At 49.5% G+C, this 16082-nt stretch overlaps 1 protein-coding gene across 1 annotated transcript in view; it reads right to left on the reverse strand.

The window, feature by feature from the left end:
* Positions 1 to 9927: 9927 nt before the first annotated feature.
* The window catches only part of RAP1GAP2 (RAP1 GTPase activating protein 2), a 42887-nt gene continuing 36732 nt past the window's right edge, over positions 9928 to 16082 (reverse strand). The window contains 3 exon segments of the mRNA XM_017730906.1: positions 9928 to 13873; positions 14613 to 14648; positions 14816 to 14895. Coding sequence (XP_017586395.1) covers positions 14640 to 14648; positions 14816 to 14895 — 89 coding nt within the window. The 3' untranslated portion in view covers positions 9928 to 13873; positions 14613 to 14639.

Here is a 16082-nt window from a genome sequence, read left to right on the forward strand (position 1 = left end):
AAATCCCTACAGCTCCTCCAGGACTTTGAACACCTCCACCACCAGCAGCACTAACAAACAGCAAAGTCAAATATTTTTTTCTCAAGCAGACACCCAGTCCTTGTGATTTCAGATGTGATTTTGTTCCCTGATTTTATCTGCATGAGCAGTTTGAATGGTTTTATAATTTGCCTGTGCTTCCATTTTATCACATCTGCATCCCATCTGTTATTTTTATGGTTTACATTCCCATTCTCCTCTCCTAATGCCGGCAGCTTGCCTGTAAAGCTGATGTCACATCCTGAAACTTATCACCTCTCTCAAAAAAACGTGTCTTGTGCAGGATGGCATAAGAAGCACCTGGAGAAGGATAGGTGGATCTATTATTGATTTTCCTCAGCAAGAGCCCACACAACCACTGTGCTTGGTGCAGGTACATGTTCTCTTCTCACTGCACCTTGCAAAAGTACCCCTGAATGAACAGAGACCAAATGTAAACAAAAACTTAGCGATACAAGGGTGTTCGTCTGTTAGATCCCACTGCACTGGGAACAAAGCAGGAACAGAGTGAGCACTCCAGGGCTCCAAGCTCCTCCCCAAGGCTTATCCCAAAAGGCAGGGGTGGGCTGGAGCAGAAAGCTGGTCCCCAGGGATGTTCCATGAGCTGCCCATGGCTGCAGAAGGGAGGGGGCAATGAAAAGCCAGCCTCTGGACCCCCAGGCTGAGCAGCTCCCTGTCACACTCAAAAGATAACAGCAATTTGGTCACTGTATCATGACAGCATCCTCCCCCTGAGCATTGCAGTGCATCATCAGCCAGGGATCCTTCCACAAAACACTTTTGAATCAATGTTAATTCACTGCAGCTCTCACAATGTGACCTCAGGTCATGCTGGGCAGGTGGCTCTGGTCCACAGATCCCACGTGAGGAATGTGAAAGGGGCTGCAGGACTTGTGCACTGATGCCAGCTTGGCATCAGGTGGAAGAATCCATAATGTGCAAAATAAATATAGGTTTCTGTAATATTGTCTCCAGTAATCAACACTCAGCCTCAGATAAACAACAGATGAGTCACGCACGTGTCACAGGTTTGGGACAGTTAAAATTTTCACTTATTTGTGGCAACACAGACTTTTTCTCCTTCTTTTATAATTTTCCAAGCAGAAGTATAATTGGCTCTGGCCTGCTACCAAGAGGTTTATTAGAGTGGCAAGGGATGAAACTAATGATTGTTAAGAAAATCTAATTCCAAGGATACCAAGTTGTTGATTACACATTTATGGCTGCTAACCAGCAGCTCTCAAATAAGGGCCTGTGGAGTTGTTTACCTTGCCAAGGCACTAAGATGCAGCCAGTCACTAAAATTCAGAGGCTGAGGCAGAAATCAATACAGAGCTGCTGAACACCCTCCTGTGCAGCTGGGAGAGACTAACTGCTGATGAACCTATGAGTCCAATAAAAATGTGCATAATTTAAATTGTATTAAAACCATAAGCTGCTAAAGCATCAATTTTTAAACACCATCCCACCATCCCCTGCAGTGTGACCAGGGATCCTACAGGAGGAACAGATATTGCTGAACATAAAAGCAACAAAGGCACAAGAATTGCCTGAAATATTTCTTTCACCAAATTCTGGATGTGGATTTGAATAAAAGTGTCTCATGGAAAAATCTGGCCCCAGGTGTCCTTCCTCTTGGTGCTAAGAACGGCTGCCAAATAGGTTTCCAGTCCCCGAGCAGGTGAAGTGGAAGCCAGACAAACGCAGAGCTGATTCTAACACAGAGCAGCTCCACAGGGAGCAGGTGTTGCTGCTGCATGGGCAGCACTCCCACCTGTGATTTAGGGTGAGGGAGACACATTTGCAAAGGTTTGCTTGCAAAGACAGACATCTGTGGCTGGCAGAGGACTGAAATCCCCTGCTTAAAACTGCCAGCTCCAAAAACCCAGCCATGGACATGACCTGCTCGACAGCTTCCACAACACCATGCCACAAAGTTCTTCCCTGTCCTTGCCCAGCTGAGGACTGACCCTTCCACAGCAAGGTCCCATTCCCAGTCTCTTGACCATCCTGGCCAAAGCACCCACACACCAAAAATCTGCACTGTGCTGGCTAATTTGCCCATTAACTAGCTGGCTTTTTAGGAGATCCTTGCACCACTCAATCCAGAGCTCACCTGCTGAGGATAATGCATTTATCACTAAGAAAATACCCGTCTGTGCTGTGCAAGGTATGCACGTGGCAAACCTCCATCATTTTCTCAGACACCCTGGGATATATACCATGAAATTTAACAAGGTGTGTCCTATCCAGGGCTGTAACACTGCAGCTGTGTGGACTAATTAGATAACACTCATTATTGTTCATTCAATTTGCATTTGCAGAGGCGGTGCCAGCGCTGGCTTCGCTCCGGCCCTGATTGATTGCTTCCACTTTGCATTCATTAGGAAGGTGGCCTCAGCACAGTGGTTTTACAGCATGTTTGCTACCACTTAACGGGATATGCCAGTCAAATGCCTTGAACTGTGTCTCTTGATTAACAATATTTTGCAAATACAGTGCAGACTGTTTGAGCAACCTGACAGGTGATCGTGGGGCTGGGCGAGCACTGCTCCCACTCCCTGCAGAGCCCTCACCTTCCTGCAGGCCGGGCAGGAGAAACACCACTGTGACAGGAAGGGCTGGTGACAGCTCACCACTACCTCAGGGTCATCAGTGACCGTGTCCATTGCTCATCTCCTCCACTCAGATGTGATTTACAGAAATAAATGGGCCTGTCAGAGGGTTTGACTTTGTCAGGCGATACCAAGCCCGTGGAACTGGGGCACATATAGGTTGCAGTGACCTCTGTGATTTTTCCTTCATGTCCCCTCACAGCTGCAGAGTGGAGTTTGCTCTGGTCCATCTCATCTCCCCCTCCAGTCCAGGCAGCCACCTCGGGAGATCGGTGGAGCCAGGGACACATCTCTTGCCTGGGTTGCTGTAAGAGCAAACAACAGCCCAGAAGCGCCCATTGCCCCAGCCCAGGGGCATTGAGACCCCCTGGTCGCAGAGCCCCCCACCCTCCTGTCCTCCCCACCTCAGCCCTTTGCCACCAGTCCCTCAGGCTGTCAGAAGGAGGATGCTGGGCTTGCAGGGAACCTCCTCTCGGCACCTCCCCATGACATGGCACAGCTGCTTCCCTGCCAGAGCAAGGGCACTGCATGGCAAGATGATGCCATTCAGTGCTGGACTGATTTCGGGGGATTTTTTTCATCACTCTCAGTGTTGCTAGGCTGCTGACACACGGCGGCTCCACAGCCAGCATGTTCGGCAGATGAACTGTCCCTTCAGCTCATTCCAGGGTGAAACACTGTCACTTTTCCCTTTTGCATATGCAGCACGCACTGGGGAGTTCAGGTCTGTGCACAACAGATTTATTCAACAGTAATCGTTTCATTTCTGCAAAGGAAATATGTTCCACTGTTCCTGCAGCTGACAGGCTCTGGCATCAGTTGGAGGCTGAGGCTACAAAAGGAGGGGGAATATGTTTATGGGATGAACCACAGCTGTTTGCAGTACTCCTCTGCCCTAGCAATTATTTTAATAGAAAGAATTCCTGGAGGGTTATTTGGCTTCACACGGTGCACGTCGTGTTCACAGCCACTAGTTCAGGTATCAGGGGAAAGCACCTCTGAAGACAGTTCTGGTCCTGTAAAACACTTTTTTAAAAGGCAGCAGGTTGAATGCTGCAGCCCGCTCACACACCAGAAGATACTTGTTCCCATGGGTAGCACAAGAAATGATAGGAAAACTGGTACATTTACATAATCTGCATTATCATAAAGTTGTTTACCAGCATCGCTGAGCTGCCCAGCACTCCCAGGGTGTCAGAAGAGGTGCTGCCCAATGCAGCCAATGCTGTCTAACTTGGAGATACTGAAAAGGTGAGCAAGACCTTTTCCTGCAGAAAAGGTGAATCACCTGGCTCCATACATTTTTCCCTGAGGGAGAAGAGGTAGGACCTCCCCAGCTTGTTCAGGGTGCAGTAGTTTCCATGGGTGCCTTTTCTGCCCCTGTAGGGCAGTTCCTGGAGGGAGAGTCTCAGGCCAGGCTGGCTGTAGGAGTGCAAAAGGAAGTACTTGCTCCAGTGCTGTATTTCCACGATAAACTGGAGTCTATTTAAAATTCAGCAGCATCGTGTGAATGTGTTGCTGCTTTGCCTCAAAAATAATCAGTCAAGACAGTCCTCAGACACTGCTGCTCATTAAATAAAACACCCAGATTCCTCCCTGAAGGGGGAGGCTCCTCAGGGACTGGCACTATTTTAGCCTGCTTGCCATCTGAGGGCTTTAAAATACTTCAGAAGCATTAATTAAGTCTCAGGACATGCCTATAAGATGGAAGTTTAGCGTTTACTCAGCAGTGAGCAACACTGGGGCTGCAGGCTGGGGATGCTCCAGGACTGTGGAAGTCTGGATCAGGTACTGTGAATCTCGGAGCATCAGCTGGTGCCAGCACAAGGGGAAGGAGAGTTCCCAAGCTGCAGCTCCTGCCCTGACCCGCTCATGGGGCCAGGCTGGCCTTGCAGAGGAAGGTGTGTTCCCAGGTGGGGATGCTCTGCTCGGGAGTGCCAGCTCAGGATGGCTGCCCTGCTGCCCAGCCACAGCTGCCAGCGTGGCATTCCCAAGCCTGCACTGTTTTGATTAGCACTGGCAAACACCCGTGTCCCTCACTGAAAGCATCTCACACAGACATTGGGATCAGGTGGCTTAATGAGAAAATGAGTAAATCCCTTCCTGGATTTTTACATTCAAACCAGCTGTCCAAAACATGAGATATCTGAATTCCTTATAGCTTTGGGATGTTAGACTCTGTTTTCTCTCTGAAAATGCCCATCTTTCAATGCTCTAGCACAGGAGAGCTCTAGCTGTTCATCCCACCATCCATCAACAGGACTTTAGTCACTCACTTACGAATGTACAAATGGAAGTTAAATGCTTTAATACTTCTGTGGAAGTAGCTTTAAGAGAGTATATAAGAGAGTGTATGAGTAAATAAAATCTGCCAGGTGATGCTTCAGAAAGTTGTCCAAAAAAAAAAGAAAAACTGAACAAATATCCTGTAACTCAAAGGGGAAACAGGTAAGGATTTGTGTCACCAAACAGTGCTGTTCACATACAGAAATGCCATTTCTTACCTGGAGAATTAGATGAGAAGTTCAGTGATTTTTGTCAGTGCCTTTCATTTCTCTGCAGAGAATATTAGCACACTGCTACTGACAGAACGTCAATAATGGGGAATGTAAACACTTCTGAAGCGTTAATTCTCTCAGCATTGTGAGATCCAACATATGCATCATCACTGTGTGTCAGCAAGGGATAATGTGAGCAGGCACCACAGACTAAAATACAACCGTGGAATCTGCTTCTGAAAGAGATTTCCATGTGAGAACAGACAAGGTTTCAGCAGTTTCCCGTAACAACACCATGGCCTGACACAGCTCCTCGTGCTGGAATCTGCCTTTGTCACAAACAGCTTTGCAATAAATGCACGTGGTGTGGATGGGCACAGCCCTGTGGGTCAAGCGGTCAGTGGCCATGGGAAGGGAAAAGGCAAATGGGGAAGTCAGTGTCATTTAACTATCACAAACTATGCAAACTCACCCAGAGCAGCACTGGAGGCAGCTTTCCCTGACTCTCCAGGGCAGGCTTGGTTTTGACCTGTAGTCTGGATGCCCCAATCATTTGGGCCTTATGAATACTTAATTCCCCACTTAATTGCTTCAGTGGCAAGCAGCTTTCCCTTACTGCACTTCCTTCACCCCAGAATGAGGTTAAAGAAGGAAAAAAATGGTCTCCTGGATCATCCTCTGGCCACAGAACACAGGCTTCTGTTTGGTATCGTACAGTGATCTCTGACTCTCTAACAAGAGCTGGGTAAGAGGGTGAACAATGTGTCTCTATCTGCCTTCCATGTGTTTATCCAGGACATGACTAGATCTGGGCAAATGATTATGCACAAACATTTCTTTTTTTTTTTTTTTTTTTGAGTCTTGACCATTTTCTCACTCCTTTTGCCTGAGGTTTTAACTCCCGTGACTTTATTTTACCAGCTCCGTTTACTATCAGAGAATTCACTGAAGCAGCAAATTATACATTATTGGAGATTATTCACCGAGAGTGAAGTGATAAATGAATAATTAATTATCATTGTTAGCACTGTCGCCCTGTGGGTCTCTGTGAAATCAGGACCCCATTGCTTTAGGTACTGTACTAACAAATACAGTTCTTGCTCCCAAAGGGCTCAGCCTGGAGAGGTGACACAGCTCAGGGGAAAGGGTAAAGAGATGGGTGTTGGGCTGAGGCAGCACTTCAAAGCCCGGTGGATTCTGCCCTGAAATGCCCAGAGGTTCCCTCATTTCCTTTGTGTGTTGGGTTGGAAGGATGCTTCCCACTCTCCTGGTGAGCTCATCCTCACATTCCTGTGACGACAAACACCAACCCTCTTACTCTCCTGTCACTAACTAGCACCTCTTGCAACACTACTGATTTTTCTGTGGCCATGTCATTTCTTGGGCCTATTCTGATCTTTGGCTCAGAGGTTTTTTGAGCCTCAGCTCCGACTTCTAAGTCAGGAAGGTGAAACACAGGTGCTGAAGCTGCTAGGGAGAAGGCAGGAAGGAGCAAAAACCCCACAGTTTCCTCCCTCCTGCCAGGGCTGCAGTTTGCAGAAGGTGATCAGTATGATGTATAACTGTGGAACCCCCCCAAAGCACACACAAATAAAACAGGGAACGGGCTGTAAAATACGTTGGAGCTGGAAAATGAATGATCTCTGTCAACTATTTAAAAGCAATCCAGTAATGTGAACAATCAGAAGTGAAGGAAAATCAATACACTTTTCATGGCACAGAAATGGAAAATAAGTGGGATTTTACTCCTGCAAAATCCATGCAAACAAAACCCAACAAATTAATTCTGCTTTTCAATGAATATGGTCGTGTCTTCAGCAGCAGAACCACCTCCCAGAGTGCTTTCTTCAGCCCCAGCAGTGTGCCAGTGATGTGGCAGAAATCCCCACTGGTGTCAGTGGTACATGACAGAGAATTGTGAACAATCGTGTGCTATTCCCAACACATTTAATTTGTTGAACAAATAATTCCTCTAGGAAAGCTTCAATGAAAGCAAGCAGAGAGACAATAGAGCACAGCAGATACAGCCCAGTCCCTACTTCTGCACCCAAAATTCAGACAAAGCACCAGAGCAAAGCAAAGCATCGCGGTCCCTGTCGGACAATTGGAGGCGTGATTAGAGTGTCCCGAGGTGGCCATTCCTACGCTCCAAATTTCAGCCAGCTTCTGACTTCAGGTAACAGAGGGGAAGTGGCCTTGAGGGTAAAGGAAGAATTTCCTGTAGCAGCTCTTTAAAATGGCAGCATTTGGCAAAGTTGTAAAGGAAACATTGGTGGCACTATGAACACAAACGCCTTTTGCAGCAGCTGCTCCAGCCCTAAGCAGCAGCTACTGTGGGACATGAATCTGAGGTCTCCCGCAGCATCTCCGACATTGCAAAGAAAGAAAGATTTTTTTTCCCATTTAGTCAAGCTTGTAAGCTCTAAGCTCCTACGACTGTTTGTTTATTTTTAGGTTACCTTCAGCGCCGGTGCTCCGTAGGCTCGGGTTTGTGTCTCCGCCGAGGCGATGCCGCCGCTCTGCGGTCCCGCGCGGAGCCGACACATCCCGGGGCTCCGGGGCCGCGTCCAGCGAAGCGCGTCCCGTTCAACACCTTTGCATCTCTCCTGCTGCCCACAGAGCTCAGATCAGCCGAAAGAGCCCTTCCTCCTGCTACTGGTGAGCTGGACTCAGGTCCCGCACTTTCGCCGGAGGGGCTGAGACGATCGCGCATCGAGGGACCTGCACAGTGAGGAGACGGCTCTTGGTGGCTTGGCCAGGGACACGAGTGCACCCAGCAGCTCGCTCCTCGGAAAGGAGACAGCGCTGGTCAGCTCTCAGTGTTAAGGACTGTGTCTCACTATCCTGACAATTCAGATCAGACCCCATTTCATCTGTGGGGCTCAGACATTTTAAGTGTGTTCTGCGGTAACTGCGTCACCTGGTAAATCAGCCCACAGCAAGAGGCAGAACGGGACCTCATGGACTGCGAGAGAGGGAGCACTCCTGTTGCCAGGTGTTCTAACAAGGTGTTACCCAGACACAAGCCTGTTTGTAAAGGCAAGCAGATGATTACACTTCATTCCTGTATTTCCAGTGCCACCTTCTGTACAAAAGAGGAAACCTCTGAGCTCAGCAGCTCTGAGGAGTGAAACTGGAAAATTCTTCCCCCACCCACGTGGAGACTCAGTCACTATTGAAATTAAACACTGAAGGATTTACATTTTCAGTAGCTCAACAGAACACTGAGTTGTGTGCTCGAGACACCCACAGGTGCCAAACCCTTCTAATTTTACAAAGAAAGTACATCAGCCTCACTTTGTCATAAATTCGTGCAGTTTCTGGGATGGGATGTAGTGGGTTAGAGAAATAAACATCCACTATTATAAAAAAAAGTAAAGTATACGTCTGGCTATAAATATCAAAACCTCATGTCAAATAAATTCACAAGGCCATGATTAAAGTATGTGATCGGGGATAGTTGTTTTTCTTCTCTGAGTCATCCTGAGCCTTTCCCAGAGATTTTCAGTCTGAGACTGCTGTGGGGTTGCAGCATCCTGGCTGTGCCATGGAACACTCACCTCATCCTTGAAGACTACGCTGCATCCAACCACAAATAACTGCAGTAAACATATACTCTGAATAGTTTTTTTATATTGTATCAAGTGCTTGCAGGCCTAAAAAAAAAACAAAACCAAAGCCAAAACCAAGCTGGATTTTCTTGTCCCTAAGTCCAATTTCAAATACTAAGACCAAACCTGGTTTTTATCAGTTGATGCCTTGCTTGGGTAAGCCACACAGAGCCATTGTCAAAGCTGGGTCCAGACCAGTGGCTTTGCAGAGCTGCATCCCTGGAAGTGTTCAAGGCCAGACTGGATGCAGCTTTGAGCACCCGAGTCTAGTGGAAGATGTCCCTGCCCTATCAGGGGGTGAGTAGGTGATCTTTAAACTTCCCTCCTAACCCAAAGTATTCTGTGATTTCATTCTTCCTTCTACTTTCCTACTGTGCCTAGAAAATAACTTGATTACTTGATTAATTTCATTCAGGAGGTTTTCCACTAAGCACTATTCAGCATGATTATCTGGTACCTCCAGACTTTCATTAAAGAGACAGACAAGGTCTTATCATCTTCTCTAATAGCTGCCCCATGCTGCCCTGCCAGATCTGATAAGCTCCGAAGATGATTTGGAACAGCCTTAGAACCTCCAACCATTTTTAATTGGGGTCAGTGTCTTCACGTCTGCAGATGCTCCTGTGACTGAATGATCAAATTACTGTGGGATCAGGATGAGCAGTCCGTGGCACAGTGAGCATCCCTGCAGGAGACAGAGAAGGTGCTCAGACAGCAAAGTTCATCCTCCTGACCACTGGCAGGTGAGCACTGGGCAGCACCCCTGCGTCCTCAGCTCTGGCTCTGGTCACACCTGCAATTCGCTGGCAGAATCAGCCAGGGACTCTGCTCTGAAGGCTGTGGAAAGCTGGAACTGAGGAGCTGGAGAGATAAAAACCCAGTTTCCTTGTTAGCTTACCCGGGATGTCCAGAGGCAGTGGCGATGCCGGAGCCTGATGGCCTGAGGGAAGGTCAGCTGGTGTGGACAGAAGGAATTGTTGATGAAACTGTGCTCCAATATTCCTCTGCTTCCACTGCCACAGAGTTTGACTTCATGTGAGCTCTCCCAGGCTCCCACTGCCATGGCTCAGCCTGGTTCCATGCCCCTCACCTGGTTTTCAAAGGAATGTTCCCAAAAAGCTCCTCTAAAGCTGTCACTACATGGCCACACACAGAGAGTACATATATGGACACAAAATATGTTATTTATTGTGAATTTTGCAAAGACACATTTAAGCAACAAAATATACATTTGTGAACCTTTAGTTTTATACATAACAATCTGCTACCATAGCAATAAATTAAATATACATTATTTACAACAGACATAGGTCACCAGAAACTACAAAGCACCGCCTCTCTACATCAAAAATAAACTTTGTCAGATACATTTCTTCAAGATTTATTTTCACTCTATAAACTCTCTTCACATTCTCTGATATAAATCCAGCATTTCCCTTTGCAGGACATACGCAGTGCTACATTCATTGAACACGATGAAAGCATGCTGGGGGCTGGGGGCAGGGGCTGGAGCGTCAGCGGAGCAGCGAGAGCGCAGGTGGGACCTGCAGAGGGGCCGGGCTCTGCCCTGGCTTTGGGAGTGGTGCCGGCACTGAGCACCTCCCCCAGCCAGGAGATCCCAGCCCCAGGCACAGCCCATTTGTGGCAGCAACATCTCTTGGCCCCTTCCCTGCCATTCCTGAAGACCCTCAAAACTCTGGAAAGAAACTGAGCTTGTGCTTAGGATCCCCTGCTTCCCTCAGAAAAGCACTTCTGTGTTGTGCTTAGGTGTAACCACCCTGTGCTTGGCTCTGTGGGGTTTCAAGAAGATGCAAGTACGTGCCAAGTGCTTTCCTGAATGGAAGCCCAGCCAGAGCAGCAGGTCTCTGCCAGCCCTTGGCAGCTGCACACCAGCCCCTGATGGAGGGGATGCTGGTGGAGGGGATGCTGGTGGAGGGGAAAGGGTCCCAGTCCGCTCTGCACAACGACTCAGAGCCAGCGGCACCAGTGCTGGAGATGTGGACCTGCACCCGACCTGCCACTGCCTCTCACCAAGCCCATGGGCTGGTCTGAGCCAAGGGGCAGCTGGGGTGCAGCAGGAACAAGTGGGGGACCGAAACCCTGGCAGGAAGGGGAGCAGCCCCTTGCAAGAGAGACCTTCCCACACAGCGGGGGCTTCCCCATCATCTCCCCAAGGCGTTTCTGAGCCCCTTCTGCTCCCTCTGCAATGTCACTTCTGAGTATGGCAGAAGTTGTGTGTATGGGAACAGCGGAATCGGAAAGGAAAATGCACTGCCCAATAATTCTAGTGTCAGTTAAGGATCCTTTCTTTTATATATATAAATATATATATGTTTTATATATATATATATCCATATATATCTCCCTTTTATGTATGTATAAATGTGTAAGTGTCACTTATAAGCACAAAACACTTTGCAAAATATATACAGGAACACCTTCACCCACTGCTGGAAGTGCAGAAGTGCCCGGGCTGTAACACAAGCACTGCTCAGTCCCAGAACCGGCACGGGACAATCGGGACCCTGCGGGATGGGAGGCGCGGGCCAGCACCGGCAGCTGCGGGGCAGCAGGGGCGGCGCTGGAGCCCGGCCGGGACCGGGGCACCCAAACCGCAGCTGCTGGTAAGGATGTACAGCAGGTTTTAGGCCTTTGGTGAGGAGTGAGTGCTGCTGGATTTGTCCCCCAGAAGCCAAACCTCGTGCCAGACCCGAGGGGGTCCCGGCCCCACAGCCGCTCCAGCGGGCTGGCGCAGGAGAGACAAGTCCAGCGCACTGCAACTCTCCCTGAGGCTTCACACTGCTCTGTTAGTCCCATTTGAATAATTCCCAAATCAATCTAGGTCAAAAAAGGAAAGTCACAGTTTCAAGTGAAAAAAAAAGCAACAAAACAACCAAAAATGGCAAACCAGCTGACAGTAGCCACTGCATCGTCTGCTGAAAGATCTCACGGAGATCAACACCCACGGGAATGACAACATCTACAGAACCGAGTGACTTCTCAGAGGAAAAAGCAAACCCAGAGCAGACCCTGGGAGCAAGTCATTGCACCAGTCAGCGTTTCAGCGTGCAGCCTCAGGAAATCAGACCAAAGCTTCTAAGACGAGGATTGGGGGTGGGTTTGAAAGTGCTACTGAAGCATCATCAGACAAGTGCTGAACAGCAAACTGTGTGATCCTGAGACACCTACAGCTACAGGCTGGGCTGAGCACACTGCAGGCTCCTCTTCCAAAGGAAACTCAAGGCTTAAACTCTATTGAAATGCAACCGGCTGGGAGCAGGAGGGATTGTCCCCATGGGAGTTATTGGTATTTACTAGTCCTACACAGCACTTAGGGCCAGTGAAACCGTTCCCTGCCTTTTCACAATGTGTTCTCCTTATTTAACCTGGTTCCCCTCCCATCAGAGCTACAGCCTTTCCACATGGATTAATTACAGCACGAGCGGAGCACCTATGTGAACCAGATTGTAAGGCTCTCGGAGAGCACCTCCCTGCAGGACCAAGGTGAGCAGAGCAAGTTCTGCTTGGCTTGGCTCGTCTCTGGCCTGGGGAGATGACAGGGAGAAAGGGAGGTGATGGTTGAATCCTATAAGCACTTGCCCCAGAGAGAGGGGAGCAGGAGCAGCCACAGCCACGGCGGCTGCCCAGGGCTGCTCCAGGAGCACAGTTCTGCACCCACCTGCTGAAACAGGCTGTCAGGTACTTTGTGCCTCTTGGAGCACCCGCTGTGTGAAGGTGACTTTGGCACTCAAAGTCCTGTTTTCAGTAGGAATCACAAACTCGAAGAACTGTGTTCACTTGAGACTGAGAACCTGATTTCATGAGGGTTTCCAAAGGTCACAGGCTGGGGGGGGTGGGCAGGGGGAATATCTCTGCAGCATCACAGCCTGTCTTCCAGAAAATGGGTAAGGGAAATCTATGAGCAATGTGAAATTTGTGGACAGGCTTCAGGAAACTTCACACAAAGTTCCATAAAAGAGCAAAAGGATTTCTTGGCATGTTGAGAGAGGTATTTTCTGGGAAAGGGCATTATGGAAAAGTTACCTTGCAGAATCTATAATCCTTTCAGAATAACAAGAGCTTGCTCAAAAGCAGCAGGACAGACTCTGCAAGGGCTGGAGCAGCCTAATGCCTCCCAAATCACTGGCGTTTTATGCATTTGCTTGCCTGGTGATCCAAGCCATAGGGCAAAGCAGAGTCCACCGGGTAAATCCCCTCTAGTTCCAGTCCTAGTACTCAGAAAAACTAAAGCTGTGATACACCCCAGCTTTAGCTTTGGGTTGCCTTTCCCAGGCCTGTGCTCAGTGTCAGGCAGGGACAAAGCAGGGAAGCTGCCAAGGGAGGATGAGCTGGCTGCGGTCCCCAGCTCCACCCCCTGGGCCAAGTCACTGACCTGCCTCTTGTGCAAGAAACTGAACAAGTTTGGAGTAAGGGGCTGCCTCTGCCCCAAGATTTTTGGGGTGTGGGTAGGAGCTGGGGGATGGCTGGAGAGACACTGCAGACCCCACTCCAGGGAGAGCTGCCCAGGACCCCCCCGGGGAGGTTTTGCCCCACTGCCCCCAGAGAAGAGCAACAGCAAACGAAGGTGGAGGGCAAACTGCCCCAGAGCCACGAACACCTAACTTTGGCCTGACCCCCCACCCTTCAGAAAACAAACATAAACCCCTGTTTCCCCACTGATAACTGCAAATAAAGCATGGAGGGACCTAAACTGTGCAGGGGTCTCTCCTGCTGCCCCTCTGCCCAAACAGAGCTGGCAGGCAACCCAGGGATGGGGGGAATGGACGGTGCCCAGCAGCTGCAGCACGTGTGGGCAACCACAGGGTGACCCAGCACAGCACCACAAGGGGACATGACCCTGGTGTGTGCAGCACAGTCAGAGACACGTCCCCCCCTGCACACAGAGCAGGGGCGCAGGGTGTGTGCTGGACAGGGGGACACCAGGTGAGAAGGTGGCTGGTCCCTGTCAGGACAGGACTGTAGCAAGGTGAGAGCTCTTTTCCGGTGTAGCGGGCAGCCGGCAGGTGAGGGCACCTCGCTGCCCACGGCTCGGGTGTGCGTGGTCCCATGGGGTGTTGAAGATTTTTCCCTTTGTCAAAACAAGAATTCTCTGCAAAGAAGAAAAGGATAAAAGTGTCAGGAGAGTGGAAGGAGAATATGCTATGAAGCACCTGTCCCAGGGAGGGAACTGAAGCCACAGCAGTGCCTTTCCCCAAAGCACCAGGCCAGGGTGGGAGAAGGAAACTCAGTGATGAGGTGAAAATCCCAGCTTTTTGAGATCCATGCTTTCAGAAATGTAAATTTCTCTCATTTCAAGTTCTGTGGGCTCTTCTGCTCAGCTTGGATCTTCCTAATGACACCCTTAATTTCATGGAACAGAAGGAACCCAGGCAAATCCCACTGAGTTCCCTTCACCTCTGCCCATGAAATCCACCTCCTGAATCTTCCGTTTCCCCTTGGGTTTTTGGAATGGGTAAGGGCCTGCACTGCCTTTCCAGCCCTGTGCCCAGAGCACAACGCAGTAAACCTGGAGATGGGCACCAGTGTTTGACAAAGATTAACTGGGGAAAATGCAACCTGCTGGGCAGGGGCCCCTCACCCTGGGAGCAGGTGCAGGAGTATGGTGCTCCAGAAAGGAACAGGTAAAGCTACGCAGCAGCACTGGTGGGTGCAGACCTGTCATTTACCCCTGCCCTTTCCCTCCCTCACCTACAGCAGTGTTTACGATGCTCTAAGGTGCAGTATGGATCCCATAAGCAGTAACAAGCAGTGTGAGCAGCTGTGGTTGGCTGAACACAGCTGGCCCCCAAACAGCCTTTTTGCACAAAACAAAACATACCAACACTCACCTGTGACAAGTTCATGACTTCCTCCTGCTAGTGGCTCTATGTGGAAGAACAGAACATGGAGTGGGTTGCAAACAAAGGGGCAAGAAGTCACAAAATCCCTTCCCTTCTCTCCCTCATGGTCCTCAGAGCCACCCCTAGAGCCCAGACCCCCCATGCCAGGCACGGCTGCACAGCAACCCACCAGCGAGAGCCATGGCACCTACCATGCTGGAGCTGCCATGGCTGAGCTTGTCGAAGCGAAACTTCAGGTTGGACCTTGGAGAGTTTCTGTTCTTTAGATCTGCTAGAGGGAAGGACAAACAAAGAACAAAAATAATAAACTGTGAACAAAAATATTTGCTGTAGTGCTGGCTGCACTCGCCCAGCTAGGCACTTTAATAGACTGTCAGGAGTGCTACCAATGTTTAGTCTGCCTTGGCTGAATGTTTGGCAAAAGCTGTACATTAAGTGTTTGCGATGGAACAAATTGAGGCTTAATTACATTTCACAGTCTTTCTCCTGGAAATGCCACTGAAAAGGCTACAAGGAATGACTGATCCATATAATGTATGGGTGGATTTTTATGTTCTTGGCAGGAAAAATACAAAACAAACACTTCAAGCATTAAAAGGGGTTGGTTTAAGGGTTCAGAAAATCACTAATGAAATAAGGAGGAGGGCCTGTGGGGTGCTGAGAGACAAAAAGCCTGCCTGCACTCCATGGTCCCACTTTGCCAGCAACATTCCCAGTTACAGAGCCATTTGGGTCTGTTTGTGCTTCCTGGCTGTTTCAAAAACAGCTCCTCAGCTGACAGTGTGTTTCCACGTGGATGGTGGTGCCTTGTGGCAGGCTCTCTGTGGCTCAAGGAATCAGAGCCATGGGGATTTGTGGGAGAGGAGTGGCTGCGGCCATCCCCATCTCACTGCACCATCACCACAGGATGCACCAGCAAAGAGCTTTTCTTGCCTGTTTTGCCCTTTTGAATTGCACCTCACTGTGCAAATCATCCGACTGAAATGGATGGAGTTGGTGAGCGGGTTGGCAGGAGAGGAATGGAGCCAAGACCACGGGAAGCTGCTTGTTGATTAAATAATTGTGAGTCATGGCTCAGCCTCTGGAGACAGAGTTTCCACAACTACTGCACATGCCTGTCAGGGGAGACAGAGGGAACAAAGCCACAGCAAGAGCCACCTCTGCGCTCTAATTGAGAAAGGAAACAAATTCCCCATGGAAGTACAGAACTACAGCACATGGGGCCATCCCTCCAGAGCAGCCCTGTCAGGATGGGGCTGCCCCGCACCCCGCGGGTGCCTGTCCCGCCAGGGCGAGCACAGCTGCTGCTTCACCCTGGGACCTGGACAAGGCTGAGAGGGGGCTCCTCCATCCCAGAGCCACAGACCCCATTCCAACCCACCATTACAGGAACCCGGGGGCTTCGGGTGGCTCCAGGAGTGAAGGTAGAGCCGGTGCCCTCTGCCAGTCTGCCTGCCA

Source organism: Corvus brachyrhynchos, unplaced genomic scaffold (genome assembly GCF_000691975.1).
Source record: "Corvus brachyrhynchos isolate BGI_N302 unplaced genomic scaffold, ASM69197v1 scaffold283, whole genome shotgun sequence".
Classification (NCBI taxonomy): Eukaryota; Metazoa; Chordata; class Aves; order Passeriformes; family Corvidae; genus Corvus; species Corvus brachyrhynchos.